This window comes from Myxine glutinosa, chromosome 4 (genome assembly GCF_964187855.1).
Source record: "Myxine glutinosa chromosome 4, kmMyxGlut1.1, whole genome shotgun sequence".
In the NCBI taxonomy this organism is placed as follows: Eukaryota; Metazoa; Chordata; class Myxini; order Myxiniformes; family Myxinidae; genus Myxine; species Myxine glutinosa.
This window is the reverse complement of record NC_136264.1, coordinates 153091195-153117123: the sequence shown is the minus strand read 5'-3', so window position 1 is coordinate 153117123 and position 25929 is coordinate 153091195. Positions and strand designations below refer to the sequence as shown.

General features: G+C 44.0%; 1 protein-coding gene across 1 annotated transcript in view; it reads left to right on the top strand.

Moving 5' to 3' along the window:
- The window catches only part of LOC137425426 (AF4/FMR2 family member 3), a 232478-nt gene that overhangs the window by 95052 nt on the left and 111497 nt on the right, over positions 1 to 25929 (top strand). The window contains exon 4 of the mRNA XM_078776641.1: positions 13168 to 13610. Within this exon, the coding sequence (XP_078632767.1) occupies positions 13168 to 13610 (443 nt within the window). The remainder of the gene's footprint in view (positions 1 to 13167; positions 13611 to 25929) is intronic.

The following is a 25929-nucleotide window of genomic DNA, read 5'->3' as shown; positions in this document are numbered from 1 at the left end:
TCTCTGAACGACTCGACCGGGCTGCTCAAAACAACTCCCTATGGCTCAACTGCCAACTTTGCGAACTGCGCACTGCGAACTGGCAACGCAACTCAGGCTCCCTCTCCTCGTGCTGAACTCAGGATCTCAACTCGACTCGGGTGCACACAAACTCTTGACTCAGACCTCACTCAACATGCTCAACTCTCCAATCAACTGAACTCAACTGCCGAAAATGGCGTCCGGCCCCCGGTAATATCTCCGGCCGATGACGTCACATTGGCGCACTGCTCTGCCAATCAGAGCCTCCCACGGCTCGCCGACTTGTCCAGGGGCACGCCCACTGCGCCACCGCCAACTCCTGTCCCCGACTCCGTGGTCACAGCACGTGCCATGCGAGGTGGGTAGGCCTCTCGGAGGTGTAAATGGTGGCGGCCAATTGTGGCGGTGTTCCAGCCTGATTTCTTCCTAAGTCATGTCAGGGGGGAGGTGTCATTTAGTGTTGTACTAAAGGTCGTAACTAATGTTTATGTGGTCTGCAGTGCCATAATGGACAAAGGTTTGATGACCAGGTTGGACTCACAGGGGCGTTATCTTTAATCCCTAACTACTAACTACCACACAAATCTCCTGGTAGATTCACAATTATACACCATAACCCGCCAAAACGCCTAAACATGGACTTATTACAGGAAGTGTTCCTTATCGCGACATCTCGAAGCATGTTACCTACACAGATCTACTCTGCTCTACATTTTGCTCAATTCCCAGACATAACACAGCCCCCCACCTGGAACCGTAGCTCCTGCTGGGTTCACTGCAGGCGCTACCATTCCAGCCTTAACACTTACTGTCTCACACTTACTTAACCTATGAAATCAATCAGGAAGGGCTGTGGGAAGTGAGTCGGACTACCTACCTACACTTCCTTAACATGCTAAACCCCTTAACCATCACGCAATCAAATATGTACATTTTCTTCATTCCATCGCTCCTGTGGTGGGAGGAACAAAACAACACGCAACACTAACTTAACCACAAACTTAGCCACTTACAAAAATTCAAAACTCTAACCTTTGTACATACCCCAGTCAACAGACCGCGCCCCCCGGTGGATGCCACAAGACACAACCTTACCTGCGGCGCCATCCCCAATGCACCCCCTAAATTTCCACGGGCCCTGTCCAGATGTTGCAGGTGATTGACATGGCTCGGTGGATTTCGCCCGCATTCATGCAACACAGACCCCTTAACCACTCATTCTCATTCCACCACTCATTACTGCATTTCAAAAATCAACAAAGCACTTACTCAATACACCCCCCCCCCCCTGCAGGACCATGGCATTGATGTCATTCGTGTGTGTGTGCATTCCTCAACTAGGCAGCGGGGAGGTACCGCACAAAAAGATGGTGGGGGCGCTTCAGGCTGTGGTGCCCGCAGTCCCAAACAAGTCAACCGACTTACAAGTTCATTGCCCCCCCCCCCCCTTTACCTCTTGGCCCTGTGACAGCCCAACAGCCCCTTTCCGCTGTTACCTCGCCGGTGAGGGTCTCCACACACACCAGGCTCCTCCGCGGCCTCCTGCTTCAGCGCAGCAACACGGGTCACCGGGGGACTTCCTCACCCCGCGGCGCCCAACCAGACCCTCCACCGATGAGCTCCAATTTCCAGATACCACCGGCTGCCAGGGTAATTGCCGCAGAGGGGGGCCGCAGGCATCGCTCCTCAGAGCTTGATCCGTACCTGCGGACACACACACCTTCCCCATCCACAAGATCCCCAAAACACACTTCCTTCCCTGCTGCCATTCAATTCTCAACACAACTCTGCACAATTCAGCACAATTCCATAGATGGTGTAAACGGTGTTACAAAGCTTCCCATTGCCTGCTACATGTGAAATCCCATTCACATTTCAAATCATTGAATCATTACACATTTCCATAAGCAAAATAATCACCCCTTACTCATTTCCTCCAATAATCATCACTCACTCTCCATTTCCAGTTTCCACTCTCACGACCACATCAAAACACATACACCAACAACAACAACTACATGCATTTTAAGGCCATGTTCCCTGCTAGAGCGGGGGTTAGCCTTGCGGTCCCCATGACAATCTTCTCCATTTTGCCCTATTTTCTGCATCTCTCCTTGTTAACCCCCTTGCCCGCATTTCTTCTTCCACCATCTTTAGCCAAGTCTTTCTCGGTCTTCCCCGTCCTCTACTTCCTTCTACATTAACTTCCATCACTCTTCTCAACCAGTCACTTTCATCTTTCCTCAATACATGACCAAACCATCTCAACCTGTTCCTCTTCACAGCATCAATCACAGGCAATATTCCCATCATCTTTCGCAATTCATCATTTGTCTTCCTCTCTCTCAACGATACTCCGCACATCCATCGAACCATTCGCATTTCCACCCTTTCCAGCCTTCGTTGCTGCTCTACGTTCATTACCCATGTCTCGCTCCCATAAATCATAACACTTCTCACACATGCAGCATACACCTTTCCCTTCAGCTTCAGCGACACTCTCCTCCTCATCAGCACGCCACTCAGTTCCCGAAACTTCTTCCATGCACATCTCACTCGAGCAACCGTTGCCGAGTCTGATCCACCTTCTCCATTCAGCATGTCTCCGAGGTAGCAAAATGTTTTCACACCTTCCAGCTTCACGCCGTCTCCAAGATCCAACTCAACATTTCCTCCATCTGCAGCTCCCTCTGTGCACACCTTACATTTGAATGTAGCTGCCACACTGGTTAATAACCCTCTCAGACCACTACATTTTTGATGAACCCACTCAGCACACATTGTACATTGAATGGAGTTCACTCCGACACCCTTCCTGCACACAGCACACGGCCACTTCCCAGTTCTTTCCACCTCACCACATGCTTTACCACTTGCCATCACCTTTGTCTTTCCGATATTCACCTTCGATATTCGATATCGATTCGATATTCATCAAAACACATAACCACAACACAAAAACATACGCCACCCACAAGACACTGTGTGGCCCACATTTCATCCCCTCACCGGCCATGTCATCACTCTCACCCGCCTCCCAACTCCAAATTACATGTCCCGAAGTTTCCAAGCAAGTCCTGAAGCCTGGGACAGTACACATCCAACAGTCACCTCAAGTGCAGGTAATTATCGGTTGGTCAGGTCCAAAGTGCAATCCACCCTTCACAATCCCAAAATTTCTCATTGGGCCTACCAAATTCTTCCAAATTTCTCTTTTGTCCCCACTACACTGGCAGGTATGTGGATCCGCATCCAACGGTGATCATCACTACACAACTACCAGTGGCCATGACAGCTCTGCACCTCTACCGTGCAAGGGTCATCGGGACAAGGTGAGCAGTCAAAACGCCAACATGGCCCATGAGTGTCCACAAGGGTGCGACCCAACATCCATCCTTCGGCCCCCCTGCCAGGAACACAGCTGCACCAGCCCCAGCTGGCCAATGTGGTGAGCACTTGCTGCCACAGCACACATTAGCGCACACACAATCTCGGCCCTGGGGGGCACGGTCGCAGTGCGTGGCATCCCTACAGCCACGTCCCCTGCACCTCCCCATCACCCCCCAGTCCGACTACGCACACAACCTCGGCCGTAGGTGGCACGGTCGCAGTGCGTGGCATCCCTACAGCCATGTCCCCTGCACCTCCACATCATCCCCCAGTCCGACCACAGAACTGCAGCCCCCCCAGTGCTCACCCACCCTTGACCACACCAAGGTCCAGTCGACAGCCATGCTCCACCAGGAGACCCACCCAGAAGACATGGTCCACACACCTCGGACACCCAAAGCACCACGTTGACCCTCAGACTACACAACTACATCCCCATGATCCCGCGTCCCAAATATCAGCACAGTCGCCCCCGCAACCAGTTGAAAGCTGTGTCTTGCTACCCTATTAATTTTTATCACAGCCTCCAACACTTTGGTCTGACACACCTGGATCAATAATGGCGTCATTATACAGTGTCCACCATAACATTTCAAAAAAAAAATCACCCTTAAATTTGCATCTAACCCACAGATTACCCATGCCAAACATTTTTCACATTTCACTAACCTCACCAAAGAAAGATGCTTTGCCATACACATGCCAGCCGAGCATGGCCCATATGCTCGGCTCGTTACACATTCCAAATTCACCAACCCCATGGCTCTCTTCCCAACCCGAGAGTCCATAAATCATAACGGAGCATCTGTGGAAGGTCACTCTCACACCATCACGTTCCACAGATGCCCCAATGGTTGTCCGGCAGGCTGTCTCATTCCTGTCCATGCGGATTGACCCGCGTCCATCGACCAACCAGCATGTCAGGTTACCACATGCTGGTTGACCCAAAGTCTCAGGAGGAGGGTGCCAGGCCGCATGCCCGGGTGGTCACCACATCAGGCCCAAGTTGGCCATCCGCACTGCCACCACCAAAGCGCGACCCACAACACCTCCCCCTAGTGGTCCTCAATATTTGCCATCCCAGGCTTGAGAAACCACCTCGGACCCCCCAGGGGGAGGTCTTAACCCCCACCAGGGTCCTGTGACCCTGCCGGCCCGAGCCACACGCCAGGACAGCGCCCCGACGGACAAGGGACGCCACACTTCACCAGACCCCCCGTGGGGCCCAGGTCATACCATGCCACCCATGGCTGGACCCCACGTCCAAATATCGCCAGCACAGCCCCCCAGCTGGCTGGCATTCGCAAATTTTGAAAGGGGCAACTTTTGCCTGAGGCCATCCCCACTAACCTCTCCTGGTCCAAATCCCGCAGCCCGGGGACCAACCCCAACCAAGGCTGCTCCAAATAAAATTCCCATTTTAATTTAATTTTAAATTTCTTTTTAGAAATTTTGATTTCCCATCCCAAACCGCAGCTGCAGGTAACAACTCCCTCGGGTTGTTCTGCCCCTCCCTGCAGCTGGTCCAAATTCCCAATGGGGACCAAATCTCCGGAGGCTCTTTCTCCCGATCCTCCAAGGTCCAAATCCAGCCCGGAGCCAACACACTCCCCCAACTAGTTGTCCACTTTTGGAGCCTCCGTTGCCAAATCGTAGTGTACGGTGAGAGTCCCCTCGGTCATTCCAACCACCTCCTCGGACCGACTCACCTTATTACCCAGACTCCTTTGGGCCCAGTCAACCTTTACCTCTTTGGGACTGTCCCAGGTCCCCAGCCGCTGAATCAAATCATCCTCTTCCTCATCATTATTCCCACAAATCATTTCTGGCCCCGCCAGGCTTTGATCAATATCCCCAATAAATACCCGGTCCGGCTCCACCACACGGACCCCCAATATTGTTACCCCCTCTTGCTCCGCACCACCGCCCTGGTGCTGCACCATTTCAAATTCATCCCCCGGTTGAGGTGTCGTGACATCCACCCGGTCCCGACAAACAACCAGGCCAGAACGTGGGAAACATTCCCCATTACAATTTTGGCACTCCACGCTCACATGTTGGCATTCCCCATCTACCTGTTCCCATGCCACAATCAAGTCTTCCACATTTACCTGTTGGCACTCCACGTTCACCTGTGGACTCGCCCCTTCTTCCTGTATGCATTCCCCATCTACATGTAAATTTCCTTCCCTACCTTCCTCATTTTCTTCAAATGCGATTCCCGGTGCAATTCCCTGCTCGTGAGCAACATGCACATCTGCATGGGCCGTACTCTCTCCCATTCCCAATTGGCACTCCACGCTCCCCTGTAGGCATTCCCCATTAGCCTCTTCATCTACCATTCCTGGTGCAATCCCCAATTTGCCTTCCCCCCGTTCAGATTCAAACCCTGCCACATTTGGCTTCTCCTGTGCCCCGACGGCACCATTCGTTCGTCCTTCCTTCCATTTATTCGTACATCCATCAATTATATTTCCCATTCGCTCAAAATGGGCATCCATTAATTCCTTTTAAAATTTCATTTAGGCCTGGGTGTCTATGGGGGCCGTCTTGATAGTCGCGGAGGAAGTTCCAATGCTATCCTCGATTTCCCCCATTTCCGGCTCACTCCCGATCCTTCCCACATCTTCCATTCTCCTTTCCATACCGCTCACCTCCTCCTCCATAAAGGAGGTCGCTTTCCCGCACGGCTTTTCCAACAGGAATTGAAATAATTTAATGACGCACCTTTCGCGTCGTGCAAGCCCAATCGACGATATAAAATTTTCTTTGCCTCCGACTACAAAAATTCTTCTTTCCAAATTCTCCACACTCCTTGACACCAATTTTTTTTTTTTCTAGGGTTCCATCCCACTCCTCGACAACAGTTGTCACGCAACTCCAATTAACATCAGAGTTGCGGACAGCCTAAACGGTCTTATTCGGAGGCACGGATTCCAATCGGATTCGCGGATTCGCGGATATCGCGGATTCCAATCCAAACACGGATTCGGCTATGGCCGCGCGGGAGGAAGAAGGGAAATGGAGCCTGCGGCGAAAGCACTTAACTGCAGCACGCCTGCGTAGCTCCGGTCCTGTGAGAGGAAACTAACTGAAGCAGCACAGGTTTGAATGGAAAAGGAAAATAATACAAGGGTTTATTCAAATGAAACAGGCAGGACAGGAAAATGCGCGCCGATAATAAATATCCTAATCGGGATCCCGCACACCAGACCTCAAATACAAAACGGGGGAATATGAATTAACAAAGAAACACGTCTTTTGTGTCAAAATGTACGCGGATGCGGCCTTATCTTGTCTTTGTCGTCTTGGTGGCTGCCGTCCAACACCGCTCCGTCCGGCCCGATCGCACACCATGAGGTCCCTCGATCCAAGTCCCACAAGGCCTCTCAGCACCATGCACCAAGCACCGATCACCACGAGGTCGACAGCAGGACAGCGAGCTCCACTCGGGCTACCCCTCAGCCAAACTCGGTTCGGGATCTCTGAACGACTCGACCGGGCTGCTCAAAACAACTCCCTATGGCTCAACTCTGCGAACTGCGCACTAAGAACTGCCAACGCAACTCGGGCTCTCTCTCCTCGTGCTGAACTCAGGATCTCAACTCGACTCGGCTGCACACGAACTCTTGACTCAGACCTCACTCAACGTGCTCAACTCTCCACTCAAATGAACTCAACTGCCGAAAATGGCGTCCGGCCCCCGATAATATCTCCGGCCGATGACGTCACATTGGCGCACTGCTCTGCCAATCAGAGCCTCCCCCGGCTCGTCCAGGGGCACGCCCACTGCGCCACTGCCAACTCCTGTCCCCGACTCAGTGGTCACAGCACATGCTATGCGAGGTGGGTAGGCCTCTTGTAGGTGTAAATGGTGGCGGCCAATTGTGGCGGTGTTCCAGCCTGATTTCTTCCTAAGTCATGTCAGAGGGGAGGCGTCATTTAGTGTTGTACTAAAGGTCATAACTAATGTTTATGTGGTCTGCAGTGCCATAATGGACAAAGGTTTGATGACCAGGTTGGACTCACAGGGACGTTATCTTTAATCCCTAACTACTAACTAACACACAAATCTCCTGGTAGATTCACAATTATACACCTTAACCCGCCAAAATGCCTAAACATGGACTTATTACAGGAAGTGTTCCTTATCGCGACATCTCGAAGCATGTTACCTATTCAGATCTACTCTGCTCTACATTTTGCTCTACCTCCAGAAATAACAGTATACTATACAGTCAACATACAGTGTAGACAAACCAAGTAAAATCCTAAGTACAACATTTACAACATAAGTGAAATCCTAAGTACAACAAACCAACATTTACAAACCAAGTGAAAATCCTACTATTTGGACGTCAGTCCTGACATTTATACTAGTTGAAAGTGGGAGGAGAAAGTGGAGAGGGAGGAGCGAAGATGGGATTGGTTGCTATAAAAAAAAATGGGAGGGGAGCAGTAGGATTGGTTGAGCAAAGTGTAGGTAGGAGAGATGAGGGAGGTGGGGATTGGTGGAATGAAATATTGGGGTGGGAGGGGCCAGGATCGAGGGATACAATGTGATTGGTCGAGTGAAATGTTCGAGTGAGAGGGATATCCCGCTGAGTGAGGAGAGATTGAGGAATGCATTTATTTACCAAGGAAACAATATCTTTACTTATAGAACTCATGGAACTTAAGTAAGACATACTAAATCCAACATTACATTATTTCAAAAAAACATCCCATCTGTATATTACCCTAAGTCATAAATGATTTTACCATGAAGAAAAGATCTACCAATTTCCTTTAATGAAAGCAAATTTGGTCAGAGTGCCAGCGATAATTAATCTACACAAAATTTGGTCGCGAGTTGTGCAGGTCCCAAACACGATTTTTACAGGTTGTAGCTCATAAAAATTACTTTATTCATAGATAAATTTTACACTTCCACAGTAGGTATACTGTAATGCATAAAATACAGCTCCAAGTGTACCTAATCCTGTTAGATTTCTGAAGGTATGTAGGCTTTGGCTTGGATAACAGAAGGCTTTTGGGAGAGGAACAGGAAACCCTTGTGGTGACCTAAAGCTTCCCTCAGTTGGGTTAGCTTTCATGTTTAGAAAGCAAACTGTTTGACCGCAACCGCTTCTCCACAGCATTCAGTGGACCAGGGCCTAAAGAATGGATAAAATAGTTGTAGGCAGGATGGGATAAATGTGAGAGAGAGAGAGAGAGAGAGAGGGAGAGAGAGAGAGAGAGAGAGAGAGAAAGAGAGAGAAAGAGAAAGAAAGAAAGAAAGAGAGAGAGAGAGAGAGAGAAAGAGAAAGAGAAAAAAAAAAAAGAAGAGAAGGAGACTTTTGAAGTCCTTTTATTAACAAAATAATACAAAAAATTTTTTTTATATATTTACACCAACCATAAATACATGAAAAGCAATGAAACGAAAAGGTTCCATAAGTATCACGGCACACAAATTGCCAAAATAAACAATTAACTTTATACAAACTACTAAATGACAAAAATATTAACAGTTGGTTCTCACGAACCTCACACAACCCTTCATGACACCAAGTATTGGTGAATTCATCAAGATTGTTTGCATACTTATAGAAACAAAACTCTAGTTTAAGTCTTGCTGACACGAGGGCATTGAAAAACAACATAACATTGCATTCCCCGACAGGTTTACCGTTAAATTTCTCTCTTCTTGAGAGATATATTGCCAGCTTGGCTGTTGCGACAAGAAACCTCATTAACATGTTTTCCTTGCTTGACTTGGCATTAAAGCCAAAAATAAAAGAACGCAATGAGAAAACAACATTCATTCTGTGTGACACAAGATTAAACCACCGAAACAAAGGAACCAATCTCACACAATTAATGAAGGCATGGAACACGTCCTCCGTACATATGCAGAACGGGCAACGTGTATGTAGGAGAGAAATGGTTGATTAACTTATTGGAGGGGACTATCCAGTGGATCAGTCCCCATTGGAGGTCACCAGATCTTTTACTTACGAGCTTGCTATACATGGAGTCCCATACAGGTTCAGAGGGGGATCCCACAGGCAACAGTCTCTTCCACCGGATTACTCCATTTAACGGCATATCCCCCAGCAGTAACTTGACACATGACTTGTATAGCTCTTTACTACTCGTCTCTTGAAAGGGGCTTAACCCCATGCTAACCGGGGGTAAGTCTTCCGACTTGAAGTGCACCAATTACCCAGGAAAAATTATCCTGTATTATCCCAGTATCGTATGACGTATCGTATGACTCGTATGAATTATCGAATCGTATGAATTATCATATGAAAAGTATCGTATGAATTATCGTATCATATGACTATCGTAAAAAATTATCCTAGGAATATTATCCTGAATATTGCGACCAGGAACACTAAGTCTGGTCCATGCAGGGGTGCTGCCAGGGATTTTGGGCCCCATGAAAAGATATCACAATGAAGCACGTGCGCACATTTTTACCTAATGTTCTCATAATTTTTATGGCCCCTGTCAGTGCAGGGCCCTTGGAATCATCCTAACTTCCCCCCCCCCCCCCTTACGGCGCCCCTGGGTCCATGTGTATAATGTCTCCCAGTAGGGGTGAGAGACGCAAGGCCAAAGCCTTTGAGAAAATTTTATAGTCCGTACACAATAAGGACACTGGCCTCCACTGTGATATGAGCAATAAATTTCCTTTTTTAGGAAGTAAAGTAAGCACGGATCTCCTGCAGCTCAGTGGAAGTTCTCCCTTCTTCAAGCGCTCAGAGAGAGAGAGAGAGAGAGAGAGAGAGAGAGAGAGAAAGAGAAAGAGAAAGAGAAAGATTTTATGAGATTATTACCAGGTAGAAGCAATATCAGATGCAGTTGAGATGGAAGCCCACTTAAGGGCCTATCTCATTGGCCTGGAGACTAGGTGGCGACCTGGTGGCGACTCGTCTCCGCTGGTTGCAGAGACGTCTCCGCGACGTCTCCTGGAGACTAGCCGGGTCTCCGGGAAGTCGCGGGAAATTCAAACATGTTCGATTTTTCGGCGACGTCGTGGAGACTAATTTTGTCCGCGACTGGGGAGACGTCTCCGCGACGTCTCCGCGACCTGCTGGAGACCAAGGAGACTGAGGAGACGTTGCGGCGATGTCTCCTTGACGCTGCTTGACCCACTTTAGAGACCACGTGACTGAGCGCGTGCTGGCATCATCGAGACGCCTTCACTCCTGGTCCAAGTCAGGTACAGGATCCGGTCAAGGTCTTCATCATTTGGTACTTGTTCCTGCTACTGCTGCTGCTCCTTGTACTGCCTTGGAAGAGGCCCCACCATCTTGTCTTGCCAGGGGACAGCTCCAACTCCAGAGTAGTACTGTCCTTCCACCATGCCACCCAAGGGCAGTGGGGGCCGGAAGGGCAAGAATAAGGAGGATGAAGCAGTTGTAGCAGCTTCAGCGCAGTTTGTGGATGCTGAGGCAGCAGTTGATGCTAGAGAAGATGAGGAACATGGTTCCAGCGGCGATCCGACTAGAAAACAATATGATTGGAAAGAGGGGCATCAAGAGGCAATGGCTGACTTCTGGGAGGATCATCTGGAATTTTACGATAAATCGTATGCAAGATACAAAGATAACCAATACAAGAAAGCAGCAGTTGAAACCTTCCTTGTTGATATGCAGAACATCTTCGAGGAGATCAAGAAGCCCCTACCTACATGTGAGTGTATATTTAAATTGCATTGAATTTATATTTAATTGCATTAAAATAAATACATGCCAAAATATGTAAAAAATGTAGCGAAAGGAGTAGTGATGAATATCATCGCCCTGGCGTAGACGTCGCCCTGGCGAGAGCGCAAGCCATTTTTTGGTCTCCCGAGTCGCCCGAGTTGCCCAAGTTGCCGCGACTGATCAGTCGCGGCAGTCGCGGCGACGTCTCCGCCAATGAGATAGGCCCTTAACTTGGAGAGCGAATTTTGCAGTTCTGACCAGTGGACCTATTGTACCAATCAGATTATCTGGCATTGGGGTTGTTCTCTAACATGAGCCAAATAATATGGGATTTTAAAGTGAGCTTTCCCATCTCCATACAAGTTGAATGTTGTAGGACCCACAGATTTTCAAAAAGAGTTGGCCATTCTAAGTTAGTTCATCATCTATTTCTTTCCTTCAAATTATATTGGATAGATAAAGAGAAGCAAATGTAGCATTTAATTAGGTACATGATATAAATGGGATTACTGTTGCATAGAGACTGCAGCAGTGTGGACGAAATGTAATACTTGCATTTCTGACAGCTAACACCACTCTCCTGGGAAGTAGCCAAAAATGGTCAGCTTATAGCCTTTTTAAACCGGACCATTTCGAGCCGTTTTTTTTTTAGGCCTGTGAACGTGCAGGACTAAATCCTATGCCACTTATCAAACAATGGTACGAGAATTTAACCCTCCAGGGATTCCAAATGAATCTAATTTCACATTCATAAAATGGCGACAGACACAAGGCACACACCGTTCTTTAAGAAGTAAATAATTTCTTTATTGCACGAAAGGAAACGTTATCTGAGGAGGTCAGACACAAGATTGTAGCCAAGCATGGACAATCTCAAGGCTACAAGTCCATCTCCAAAGACCTTGATGTTCTTGTGTCCACCGTACGCAATGTTATCAGGAAGTTTAAGGCCCATGGTACTGTAGCCAACCTTCCTGGACGTGGCCTCAAGAGAAAACTTGATCGAAGATTGTAGCGAAGGCTTGTTCGAATGGTGGAGAAAGGACCTCGATCAACTGCCAAACAGATTCAAGCTGACCTTCAGACACAAGGTACGACAGTTTCAACACGTACCATCCGTCACCAACTCAATGAAAGGGGGTTATATGGTAGGAGACCCAGGAGGACCCCACTGCTGAGAGAGAGACATGTCATGTCATGTCAAAAGGACACGTTATGCAGCAACAGAAACAGTTAATAAATAAATAAATAAATAATTACACACCAGATACGGTTGAACAAAATGCAGCCGTAGTGAAACACAAAGAACTATACAGAAAGTATCACCTGTGGTGCCAACTTACTTCAAGTATGCAAACAGAACCAGGCAAGAGGGAAGGCACCAGGTATAGAATGAGCAGCCAAGGATGGAGCTGTGCAATGCTGCGTGTGGCATCATGTATGAGCTCCCATTTCCATCTGGCCCCTGACCCATAGGGAAAAGAGAGAGAGAGAGTGAGCAATCTTGGAGATGAGCTCCTCTGCTGTGGGCAGTTCCTGTCATGCAGGGGGTTTTCTCGAACCCCCACATGAAAGCATCCAGCAAAATTTCACTATCTACATACGACAGGTGATATTGAACCAAAGGACACCTTCTGCACCGACAGCACGAACCAATGGCTGGTCTCCTCGTCCAAGACATCGAGCCAACGGACACCTTTTGTGTAAAAACAGCAGGCCCATGACTGCAATCTGTGCCGATAGATGGTCGTGGTGATGGAGGAATCTTTCCTCCTTTTGGTGGGAGAAATATGCTGCATTCACCCGGTTCACATAGGAGAATAATCGACACCATTACATTACAACAAACTTGCACCATCACATTTATGATTGTCTGTTTGTTTGAACAATGGATGAAAAGTTGGGCTCTGTTTATTGGAATATATGAAAGATTGTAGTTTTAATGGATGCTATGTGTCCTGTTTAAAATTACCCATTTACACATTAATTACTTAATAATTCTGTAATCTTATATCATCACCTGAGAATGTTGTTTCTTTTCCATTCCTTCTCCCAGGTGAATCATTTTCAGAGTATGATTATTCTCAGGTGGGGGAACCTTGTAAAATCAGCCTAGAAAGCAGCACCATCCAAGCAGCTACTAAAAGGTTGTGTGGACAAATGTTTGACTCAGGTAAAATGGGGTGTGGCTCAATACAGGACACTGGGTCTAAAGCCTCACGCAGCTTGGAGAGGAGCAATATTCGGCGGCAGCATTCTTCCATGGGTGCAGCAGCTTTGCCAATTTGGAAGCCAACAGCGTATGTGCGACCAATGGATGGACAGGACCTAGTCACAATTGAGGTGACCTGCAGAGGTGAAAATGTATCACCTGGGCAGCTCAAGCCAGACCAACCTGAATCTCTGCTCACAAGAGACGTGTACTCTCAGGGGGACAATGGAAATCTGACCACATTGGTGAGGTTACACACCGATAATGTCAAGAGTCCACAACCTGAAGTGAGTTTACACTGTGTCATGCCATCCATTTTAATTTTTGCCCATATTAAATGCTTAATGTTGTCATTTATTTTTACTTGTATGAGTCAGTTTTAAGCAGCCCAAAGGAACTTCATACATAATATGCAGGTTCAAATGTTCTGGTGCTCGGCTCCTCCTCTCTGCCCACCTTCCCACACCAATCGTGAGCACAGGTGGTCAAGAAAAGTCTGCAATACATTAAGAAAAAAAACAAAATACCACCTGCTGACTATCTAAAACCTATCCTCTATTGCCAAAAAGTTAACATCTACAATATTAATAAAATAACAAGAAAGACGTCATGCAGAGCAGGATAATTTGCAAAATGCACCCCTTCAAAAAAAAGTTGCCATGGATACATCATACTGTCCAAGTCATTAAGATTAAAATTGACGATCTTAATCAAAGCTTTGGTGTTGGGTCAATTAGATTAAAATGGATTCTTTTTCAGATGAAAATTGATATTCGAAGTTTGACCTTGACTTGACCTTTGACCTGTAAAATAGTTGGTTTTTCCAATTCTGTGATGTACTGTGCAATTGCTCTTTAATTTTCTGGTTAATCGGATCAAAAGTGACGATTTTTAGATGAAAATTGATGATTTTAGAAGTTTGACCTTGAGTGGACCCTTGACCTGTTGACCTAAAATAGTTGGTTTTCCAATTTATTGACTCGATATGCAAATGCTGTTCAACTTTCAAGTAAAGCGGATGAAAAATAACAATTTTAGAAATTTGACCTCTAGATGACCTTTGACCTCAAAATCGATAGTCTTCTTCTTCATGACCAACTCTACCATCTGGTGAAGTTTCTTGAGAATCGGTTTAAAATTGTGACTTGTAGGCGGCAGTCAGACAGACAAAGAGACAAACACAGAATAACGCACAAGACCAACCAATATATTTGAAAAATCTTCGATTTTGCAAGTAATAATGTCATATGCAGTAAACAACAATCGTTAAAACAACTCCATTCATGAAAATCACCTTTTTTGCTTGATCCATAACTTTTCAGGTATTCTCAATTTTCGGATGCATGATTGTCTCTTCATAGTGTAAGCTTCATTATCCCTTCAGTGTATAATTATATTTGAGTTGTATGGAGACAGTTATATATCGGGCGTCATTCTTCAAAAGCCTGTTCTACAAGGTGCTCTCTAAGGGGACGAAGCAGATGAAACTCACAAGATAACAAATCGGGAATGTAAGTGGAACATGGCAGAAATTCCCAAAGCATGTTGTACAAAATTGCCATTATCAGCTGCACTGTGAGGGGAAGCATTGCCATGTCGAGGAATGACACCATTTGATTAGAGAACAAGGTGCTGTACTTCTTCTTCTGCTGACTTGTACTTGTCGTGGAGATGGTCACAGTAATAATGGTTGTCCTGTCTTGAAGAGTATCAATAGACGGAATCCCTTGTGGTTTAAAAACAGAGATGCTATCACCTTTATTTATTGCTATCTCTCTCCCTGTATCATGTGCATTGCAAGGCTGCTGGTTGCATCATTGGCTGGGGGTGGCACGACTGCTGATGCAATGCCCACTGCCGGTTAAGGCAGGAATTTGTAATTTGGTCAGGGTGCCGGTGAATGCTTGCCTACTCTTTGCGAAGGACTCTGTGGGATCTATAACGTCCACCAACTAATGCAGGCAGATGGGGCACTCGGTTTAGCATCCATCCGAGGGACAGCACACACATTGATGAATCACCCAGCCTGTGAAACACCAGGGCGACAGTTTATAGCTGGGTCAGGATTCAAACCCTGGCTAAGCAGCTGAGAAGCGAGTGTGCATACATCTAGGGTCTAGGCCATCCTGCTCGCCCCTTTATTGTTGGATATTTAGAATTCCTCTACGATACATGCTTGCTCTCTTTAAGCCTGGTGTTGGCTTAGCGGTCAGGGTGCCGGCTTGGGATCCTGGGTTCGAATCCCGGTCGATCGCTGAATTAATGCCAGGGGGGTTTACTCAGCCTGTCATCCCTCCGAGGTCGGCAAACTGAGTACCAGTTCACTGATAATTCCCTGTGTCGCAAGAGGCGACTAACAGGGTTGGTGGCAGGAAGGGCATCCGGCCGTAAAACATTGCTTCAAAAAAGGTGACCATGGTGCCCGAAAAAGGCCAACCCCTGCTCTGCGGGGAAAAATGGCCGCTAAAGGTGGTTCATACATGCTTGCCCTCTTTGATTCTGCAGTGTAAATATGTATTTTAGTTTCACCAGAGGTCAAACAGCGTGGTGCAGACGTATACCTTTACCTTTGAGTTGTCTAGTCTGGGTTTGATTCTTGACACTATTAGAAAACTGCCATCCTGGTGCTTCTCAGGCTTCACAAACAGGGTGTTTCATCACAGAGCGTACCATTCCCTGGATGGACAAGCTGTGTGTTTCGTCCGCTAACATTAGTTGGTGGACGTTTGAGATCCCACAGTGTCTTTAGACAATGAGTGTTAGTGAGTTATCATCGGCACCTTGGCCAAATTTCAAATCACTGCCCTCACCTATAGGGTGCACTGCAACGATGGCACAGCCGAGTTCCCACCAATGATGCAAACCACCAGCCAGATGTTGCACATGAATGAATGAATTAAAGGTCATAATCTAACTTCAAAAACTCATTGCCTCGTTGACCGGATTAAGGACACAAATCAGAACAAACAATGGCTCGCAATGTTTTGGGGTCATCTTTCAAGTGTTGTGGTGCCATATGCACATGAATCCTTTGGAGGTTTAAGCTCTCAGGAATGACAGACAGTACAAGCAAGAATGTTCACCTCTGAACTGACATGGCAAAGAAACACTTTTTGGTCAGTGTTGTTGTGCCTCCATTTCATTGGCTGTGCAATACCTTATTTATATGGTGCACTTGATTCAACCATTGTGATCTTTTTTGAATTTGTTTGTTATCAAATATCAGTCCTCAGATCAAACATAAAAAAACATCCAGATCCTTGCATTTTCCACATTCCAGGCCTACGGGTCTTCTTTTTTTTTTTCTTTTTTTTTTAAACCTTCCTGATGATTACATTACCCAGGTTTTTCTCCTTTCTTACGAATGTATTTCTCTCATGTGACAAAATTCTCTCCTATTTTTCTCCAGCACCTCAACTGTATTCTGAAGGGTTCCAAAAATCTTATTTAGGGGAAAATCACAATATTTTGTGCTAATAGCAGTTGATACAGTGCATTCAGAAAGTATTCAGACCCCTTCACGTTTTTCACATTTTGTTATGTTGCAGCCTTATGCTGAAATCGTTTAAATTCATTTTTTCCCTCATCAATCTACACTCAATGCCCCACAATGACAAAGAGAAAACAGGATTTTAGAAAGTTTTGCAAATTTATTTAAAAAACAAAACTGAAATATCACATTTACATAAGTATTCAGACTCTTTGCTATGACACTTGAAATTTAGCTCAGGTGCCTCCCATTTCTCTTGATCATCTTTGAGATGTTTCTACACCTTGATTGGAGCACCTGTGGTAAATTCAATTGATTGGACATGATTTGGAAAGGCACACACCTGTCTATATAAGGTCTCACAGCTGACAATGCATATCAGAGCAAAAACCAAGCCATGAGGTCGAAGGACCTGCCTGCAGAGCTCAGACAGGATTGTGTCGAGGCACAGATCTGGGGAAGCCTTGAAAAAAATCTCTGCTGCATTGAAGGTTCCCAAGAGCAGAGTGGCCTCCATAATTCTTAAATGGAAGAAGTTTGGAACAACCAGGACACTTCCTAGAGCTGGCCACCCGGCCAAACTGAGAAATCGGGGGAGAAGGGCCTTGGTAAGAGAGGTGACCAAGAACCCGATGGTTACTCTGGCTGAGCTCCAGAGATCCTGTGTGGAGATGGGAGAAACTTCCAGAAGGACAACCATCACTGCAACACTCCATCGATCTGGGCTTTATGGCAGAGTGGCCAGACGGAAGCCTCTCCTCAGTGAAAGACACATGAAAGCCCACATAATCTTGTTTCTCACAGTCTGAGAGTCTCGGTGCTTTTTTGCAAACTCCAAGCGGGCTGTATAGTCCAATGTGGGGCCCACAGCAATTACCACAAACATCGCAGGTACAGACTGGTCCTTGCAGAGATGGATGTTGGCACGTTTTCCTTTCATGCCTCTGCTGTCTCTCAATAGCAAGTCTCCCATATTCAAAGTGGTCCAGACCTTTGCGGCAAATGTTATGCCAAGCTGACCTGTTTGTGGCCTGATGTTCCCAGGTGACAACTGGGATGGCATAAGACACGAGTGTAGACTTACGGACGTCTTTATCGTGCTTTCTTTGTCCACCATGTGACCGTTTACCAAATTCAAGTTGTCCATAGAAAAGCGATCTTGGGATTCTATGTTCTTCCATGCACGTGAGGTGTCCTGACCAGCGAAGCTGGGCTTGCATCAGGAAATATTCAATTCCTTGAATACAACAGCAGTCTAGGATGGAGCTGTTTGGTATTCTGTCTCATCAGGTGATGCCAAGAATCTTATGAAGGCATCGCATGTAGAATTGATCAAGGTGTTTGATATGGCGACAATAGGTTTTCCAAGATTCGTATCCATACAGGAGTGTCGATAAGTCAACGGCACAATAGACACTGATCTTGGTGTCCAGGTGAATGCCACATTCATGCCAAAGGCGATGTGTACCATATAATATGCATTGATCAATTTCCTTCAATTTACAGTAGCACAGGTTGGGTAGTGATGGCAAAACATCATTGGTAGAACTTAACACAAGATTTATTAATACAGCATTAGCCCTCCAGAGATGCCCTTAAACCAGCTTCTTCTCCACCAATTGACCTCAATGACCCAAGCACCTTGATGCCTTTTTTTTCTACCATGTGCCGAACCTCCAAGTGGCCCAAGGCCAATCTTTGCCAAATCTAGATGTAAGGGCAGTTTTCAGGTGCAATGTTTGACAGATTATTTATACACTACGGCATTCCCAACGAACTACACAATGACCAGGGAAGGAGTTTTGAGTCTGGCATTTTTCAGGCCATGTTTGATATATTGGGAACAAAGAAAATCTGAATCACAGGTTATCCTTCCCATTAGATGGTATGGTAGAGCGTTTTATAAATTGGAATGCTATTCTTGATCATGAAGGCTAGAGTCGTTCTCTGTCGGTGGACAGGTAGATGGATGAATGGAGTCCACAGGATGTCTATCGATGTATGCTAACCGCTATTGGATCCAAGGAGATGCTGTTGTCATGAGAGTTAACCCTTTGTCAACGTACAAGAGGGTTTTTTGCTCATTAATCAACATCCTGTTGGTTCCATCCATCATATTAATAGAACTACTACCCAATTGTTGATGTATGTGGCTAATTATCAGAGAGACTGGATACCCAATTGGCATTCAATGAGCATTGACGTCAGCAGCAAAATGAAAGCAATGAGCAATCTGAAAAGAAAGAATGGAGTCCAATCCACAACTTGTAAACTGATGGCAGGGTCTAAGGTAACAATAACAGACAATAAATGACACCGTTTGCCTCCACACTTGGCTCCACAGGGATTGCTACAAAAATCCTAGATATAGAAAGACTGAGGGACAACATCGGTGATCATATTTCAGATTGGATTCACACTGGTTGGAGCATTTGACCAGTTGGAGCACACATATCAAAAGTCCACATGACGAGTGTGCACAGGAACACCATCTTAGCACAAAAGACTTAATTTGGATAAATAAATCAGAAACGGAAGAAAAGGACCGTGCTTTACCAGACTCATGGCGTAAAGATCAGAGCGTCTGCTCTGAGTCTGGGAAATCAGCGGTCCAAACCATGGCCTAGTCATACCAAAGACTTTATAAATGATAATGTGATGCTTCCTTGCTTTACTCTTCATTTATAAAGGATATAGCACAGAAAATCTCCATAAGTTGGCGTCCGTGAGGAGGAGGGAATGCCGGCGACTTTATTTCCCTGCTGAGTGCGGTGAGAGAAGCAATGTCATAAAAATGGGGTCACTGGTTCACAGTGCTCTGGGAAATGACGTCACTTCCACCAGCTCAATGGCGATGTTTGTGTAGAAGTCTGGCGTTGTCTCAGGCATCTGTCTGCATATGTGTATCATTTGTGTCACGTCTGAACCACGATCCTTAGAGCCTGTGATTAAAAAAAAAAAGGAAGAATGGAATCTGCCCCAAAGCTGTAGACCAATGCCAGATCATCCAGAGAAGGGACATGACTCATAACAAATAGTAAATGATGCCACTTACCAGGTGCACCAGGATTGATGCCAGTATTACAGAGAGACAGAGAGAGTGAGGGAATATCCCAGTTTGGATTTGCATTAGACAAAGAAAACACCTCCAAAGAATGCAGATGGTATTAAGAAGACAACCCTGAGATGGAAGGCTGTTATATAATAAAATAGGCAAAAGGTAAATAGTTTGGGTGACTATGAACCACCTATCTGAAAGGGAAGCGTAGTTGGGGGAAAGCAGAGCACATACTGTATTTGAATGAATATGGTATGGCATGCATTTTCAGTGTATGTGGTCGCGTGCGATGGTAAAAATGCAGAAAAATGGAATCTTCTTGTTCATGGTGCATATGTTCAAAGTAGTATATTCAAATGTTCAAAGTTCAAATATGTTGTTTCAACTTATATGTTCAAAGTACTTACTATATATAGTCAGGTTCACTATGTTAACAAATATAATTTCGTTCAAAATTTTGGTAGATTAGCAAAACTATACATTTTTGGAATATTCAGAGCATGAGGAATCCAAAAATTAATGTTTACATTTGCGTAGACACCTTTGCGAAAATGACACTCAGGACAGTGATGAAGATACAGGTTCACTATGTTAACAAATATAATTTCTTTCAAAATTTTGGGATTAGCAAACCTGTACATTTTTGGAATCTTCAGAGCATGGAGAATCTGAAAATCAATGTTGGCATTTGCACAGACACCTGCATGGCCGCCATTTTGGATTTTGAAAATGGCCGCCATAAAATACATATTTTGCGCGATCTCGGCTTCTAGTCAACCTAGAGACTTAATTAAATATGCTAATCCTATGTTTTCTGGGTCAAGGAATCCAATAAAGGCCTCAAAATAGTGCTCAGGGTTATAGAAAAGCAACAAACAAAGGTAATTGAAAACCATTGTCTTTATATTTGTGATATAACTGTATTACATAATACATGATATTGCAAGTCCTTTGAAGTTATAGGAAGTTATAGGTAGTATCAGATTGAACTATAAGTCCTATACACAGGATCTACGAGGTCTATACCGTTCAGGAATATGCTTTTACAGATCTTCATCACTGTCCTGAGTGTCATTTTCGCAAAGGTGTCTACGCAAATGTAAACATTAATTTTTGGATTCCTCATGCTCTGAATATTCCAAAAATGTATAGTTTTGCTAATCTACCAAAATTTTGAAAGAAATTATATTTGTTAACATATTGAACCTGACTATCTTCATCACTGTCCTGAGTGTCATTTTCGCAAACGGTGTCTACGCAAATGTAAACATTAATTTTTGGATTCCTCATGCGCTGAATATTCCAAAAATGTATAGTTTTGCTAATCTACCAAAATTTTGAACGAAAAAACATAGTGAACCTGACTAATATTCCTTCACTAAAATTATTTTTTAGATGTTTACGAGATAAAATGCGTTCTGCTATTATTTCCTGCACTCCTGTTTTACTGTGCTATATTTTAAAGTGGATGTGTTAATTTGTAAAACTTTTGTACACTGCTCATTTCCTATTCCATCTCCAGGCGCTGCATGATGTCATCGCGGGGCACCGAAGGGGGCCCGGCGATGACGCGCGGTGAAAGGGAGCACTCAGGTTTCACTCTGGTTGTTTCTTGTTTGTAGTTTGTTTGTCCGGGTGATATCTCAGCTATCCTTTGAGCTAGGAAGCTGAAATTTGGTCACAATAGTGCACACGTACTTTGGCAGAAGCAGTATTTTTATTTGTTTATTATTCATCAATTAATTGATTAATTACTTGATTATTATCGATTTATTAAGTACTTATTTGTTTTCTTTCTCATCTGGGCAATATCTCAGGCACTTTTTGAGTTAGGAAGCTGATATTTGGACATGCCAATGACCAAGTGATTTGGCTATAAAGGGTATTTCTGATTTGTTGATTTATTGATGAATCAATTTATTGATTCATTATTTATTCATTCAATGAATTACCTAATTACTTGATTTTCAAAAAGTTACACATTAGGATTAAGTAGTGGTGGTTTAGGTATGCTATTAGCCAATTGATGGAGAAATGAATTATTTTACAATTATTATTTATTTATTTTAATTATTAATAAACTTATTTAATTCGTGTCCCATCTGGGCAATATCTGAGGCACCTTTTGAGCAAGGAACCCGATATTTGGACATGACAGTGACCAAGTGATTTGGCTATAAAGGATATTTTTGATTTATTGATTAATCAATTGATCTATTAATTATTTATTGATTAATCAATTAATTGATGTTTTAATTTTTTTTCAAATAATTAACTGTTTAATTAATTTTCAAAAAGTGACATTCGGATGAAACAGTGGTGGTTCCGGTATGCTTTTAGCCAATCGATTAAGAAATTAATTATTTTGTGATTATTATTTATATATTTTAATTACACAATTAATCAATAAATTATTGTGCACCTCTCCCTCCCAATTCCATCTTCATGTGCTGCACGGTGGCATCGCCGGGTGCCTAATCCGCCCCAGCAATGCCACGCATTGGAGGATATGTCATTTATTTATTTGACATGGGGGTGGTGTACTTTGAATGTATCTGTACTTGTTTTAAACTACTTTGGAAATGTATCTTAGCCAAGGACTACTTGGATTTCGTGAAAACGGGGCAGTGTTACAACCATTGATTCGGGGCTAGAAATGATAATGTTTGTAATATGATATAGGGATTTTTTAAGTGCATGAAAATTTTGCATCCGTGTCCTTATGTCATTTTGGAACTATTATAAACGAGACATTCGATTTGGGTTTCATTTAAAACAAATGTTTAGGTGGTTTGTTTGTGTTACTCAATGAAAGAGATAAGACAACATTTGGGCCCTCTCCTCTTCCCCGCCACAAGAAGGAAGTGATTCCCTAGGAGAAAACTGTAAGGTTTCCGAGTTCGATTTACTTCCTACAGCTACATATTACCCTCTACATATTACCCTGATGTTGGACTTTGGGCAGGGCCAGCTTCGAGAATGTGGGAGACTTCGAGGATGTGGGAACCTTCAAGAATGTGGAAATGTTGAATCATGGGAAGCTAAAAAGATAGGAGAGTGACAGAAAACGAGAGTGAAAGTTCGCCTCCATCTGCTTTCATGATCGGCCCTTATTTTGTACGAGGCTCGCTTTTTTTTCGACCCATTGTGAGCATCTGCTCTGCTGAATGTAACTTTTCTATTCACCCACAACCCTCTCCAGTGGGCATCATTTTTGGTGACCTCGAGTACAGGAGCATTGGTCCTGATCCCAGAACTCTGCGTGAGCAAATGTTTTTTTTGAATCCAAGACACGCTGACTGAGAGCTCGTATGAATGGCCTTAGTGCCACATTCACAAGCGGCACTACCACTGAGATTGTCATACCAGGAAGCAGGTGAAATCCCACAGGCAGCTGGTACTACAGTATGGCTCTTGCTGGGTTGAGTTGTGAGACACTGGCACACATGTATCTAGCCGGACTCTGAGGGGTGGAACATGCATGATCAGGTGCACTATAGGGCATGCTCCCTGAGTCATGCCGAGAGTTTTATCACCCTCACTGAGGCTGAGATCCTCCGTGCTCCTGTAAAGCGAATGATGCAGCAACTTCAACCAATCGAGAAAGGGATAAAAAGACAAAGCAGGAGAAGTTCCCTGATTGAATCTTACATGTTTTCTTCTGTGTTGAATATAATTGCCAGTTGCATACATTATTTGTGAATCGGATAGTTATCAGTGTCTGGGGGTATTTGTTAATTTGTATGTGTGTAGTTTTAAATAAATAGGTTTATTTTTGCAATCCTAGAATTCCTCTGACTGGTGAACTGAGAGTGGCCATAATTTGAGAGGCTCAAAGGTATTTAAGTACAATTAGCTGTTGCGACTGCATGAAATCGTAAATGGCTTGTCTGCAATATCCATGGTTCGTCATGGTGGAAAGTCCTTAAGACCTTTGGAAATAATTGGTGACAGCTGGGGATATCAACTGAACATTGGGTAAGCTGATATGCAAATCCTATTCAGATTTCAAGTCAATCAGATGAAAATTGAGGATTTTAGAAATTGGAAATGGTTGTTGACCTTTTTGCCAATGTTGACCTCAAAAATAGTCTGGGGTTGAATTCAGTGACCAGATATGCAAATCCTCTTCAAATTTTAAGTTAATCAGATGAAAATTGACAATTTTAGAAGTTTGGTCTATGTTGACCTCAAAAATAGTGGTTGGTTGAATTCAATTAACTGATCTGCAAATCCTATTCACATTTCAAGTCAATCGTATAAAAATTGAGGATTTTAGAAATTTGAAAAAAGTGGTTGAACTTTGGCCTATGTTGACCTTTTGATCTCAAAAACATATAGGATTTTGTCGGACCACGGACTCTAACATTTGGTGAAGTTTCGTGAAGATCGATTTAAAATTGTGACCTGTAGGCAATTATAAGTGAGCGGACAGACAAACAAACACACACACAAACAAACCGGACTGATCAACATACTCGTCAAAAATGTTTTTTTTGCCAAGTAACAAACAAACAGACAGACAGACAGAATAACGTGCACAACCAACCAATATACTCGAAAAATCTTCTATTTTCACAAATCACAAAGAAGAAAGATGTCGTGCATAGTACAATAATCCAAATCCAAACAAACAATTGTTGCCAAGGAAACAGCAATTTGGTAATTTGGTTAATTTGACTTATCAAGTGTTTTACATGAAGGAATGTTGTGTGTAACAAATGTGGTTGATAGTTTTTACAGCCTAATATGTGCTTTACATGTTTTGGATGGCATTAACCGTTGACTAATTTTGACCAAATTTTATACACACATACTACACAAATAAGCTGTGCAAGTTTCAATCTTATATCTTGAAAAATTCCTGAGGTTTGGCAATAATAAAATCACAATAAAAATCATTTGATTACAATGGGGGTGAAATTGTTGGCGTGGACACCGTTATCTCTTTGTCACATGGGGGCTCACTGAATCATGGGGGCTTATCAGCTTACTGAATTTTTCCTTTTGCCACGTGGATTTTTGCCTTTTTTCCCCCTATGCCAATAAACCAAGATGAGCACAAATATAAAAAAGAATGAGAAAATTAATGAATCGATTATATTTTGCACCAAAGGTGATAGAGGGTCGAAAGGGTCATAGGGGTCTGACAGGGACTTTGGAGTGTAAAGGTTCTTTGGGGTCTTGGGGGGTCTAAAGGGACTTTGAGGTCTATAGGATCTTATGGGTATTAAGGATCTTCTGGATCTTAAAGGATGTTAGGGCTGCAAACAGTCTTTGGGGCCTAATGGGTCTTTAAGGATCTTCAGGTTCGAAAGCATCTTCGGGGTCTAAAGGGTGAAAGGACTCCAAAGGTCTACATGTCTAAAAGGTATTTTCCAATAGTCCTTCACAGTCAACCCTTTCGCCTTTCGGTTTCATATACAGTACATAATTAATTAGCCAATTGATTAATAAATTAATGATTTTACGGTTATTATTTATTTATTATCATTAATAGTCACTTCTTTATTTTCTTTCTCATTTTGGCAATATCTGAGGCACCTTTTGAGATAGGAAGCTGATATTCGGACATGACAGTGACCAACTGATGTGGCTATAAAGGGTATTTTTGATTTATTGATTAATCAATTAATCGATTAATTATTTATTTATTAGTCAATTAATCAATTAGTTAATTATTTTTTCCGATTAATGCCTTAATTTTCAAAAAGTTACAGCTTCAGATGAAACTGGTGGTTGAGGTATGCTATTAGCCAATTGATTAAGAAATTATTTTACGATTATCGTTTATTGATTTTAATTATGCAATTAATCAATCAATTATTGTACACCTCTCCCTGCCAATTCCGCCTCTATCTGCTGCACGGTGCGTCCCGACAATGCCGTGCGCTGGAGGATGTTATTTATTTGGCATGGGGGTGGTGTACTTTGTATCTGTACTTGTTTGTCACTTATCTACCCACTTATTTGTACACACTCATTTCACACTCATCTACACACTTATTTCACACCTATTTGTTGCTTATACCCTGCTGTCAGTGAAATTTTTTTTCTT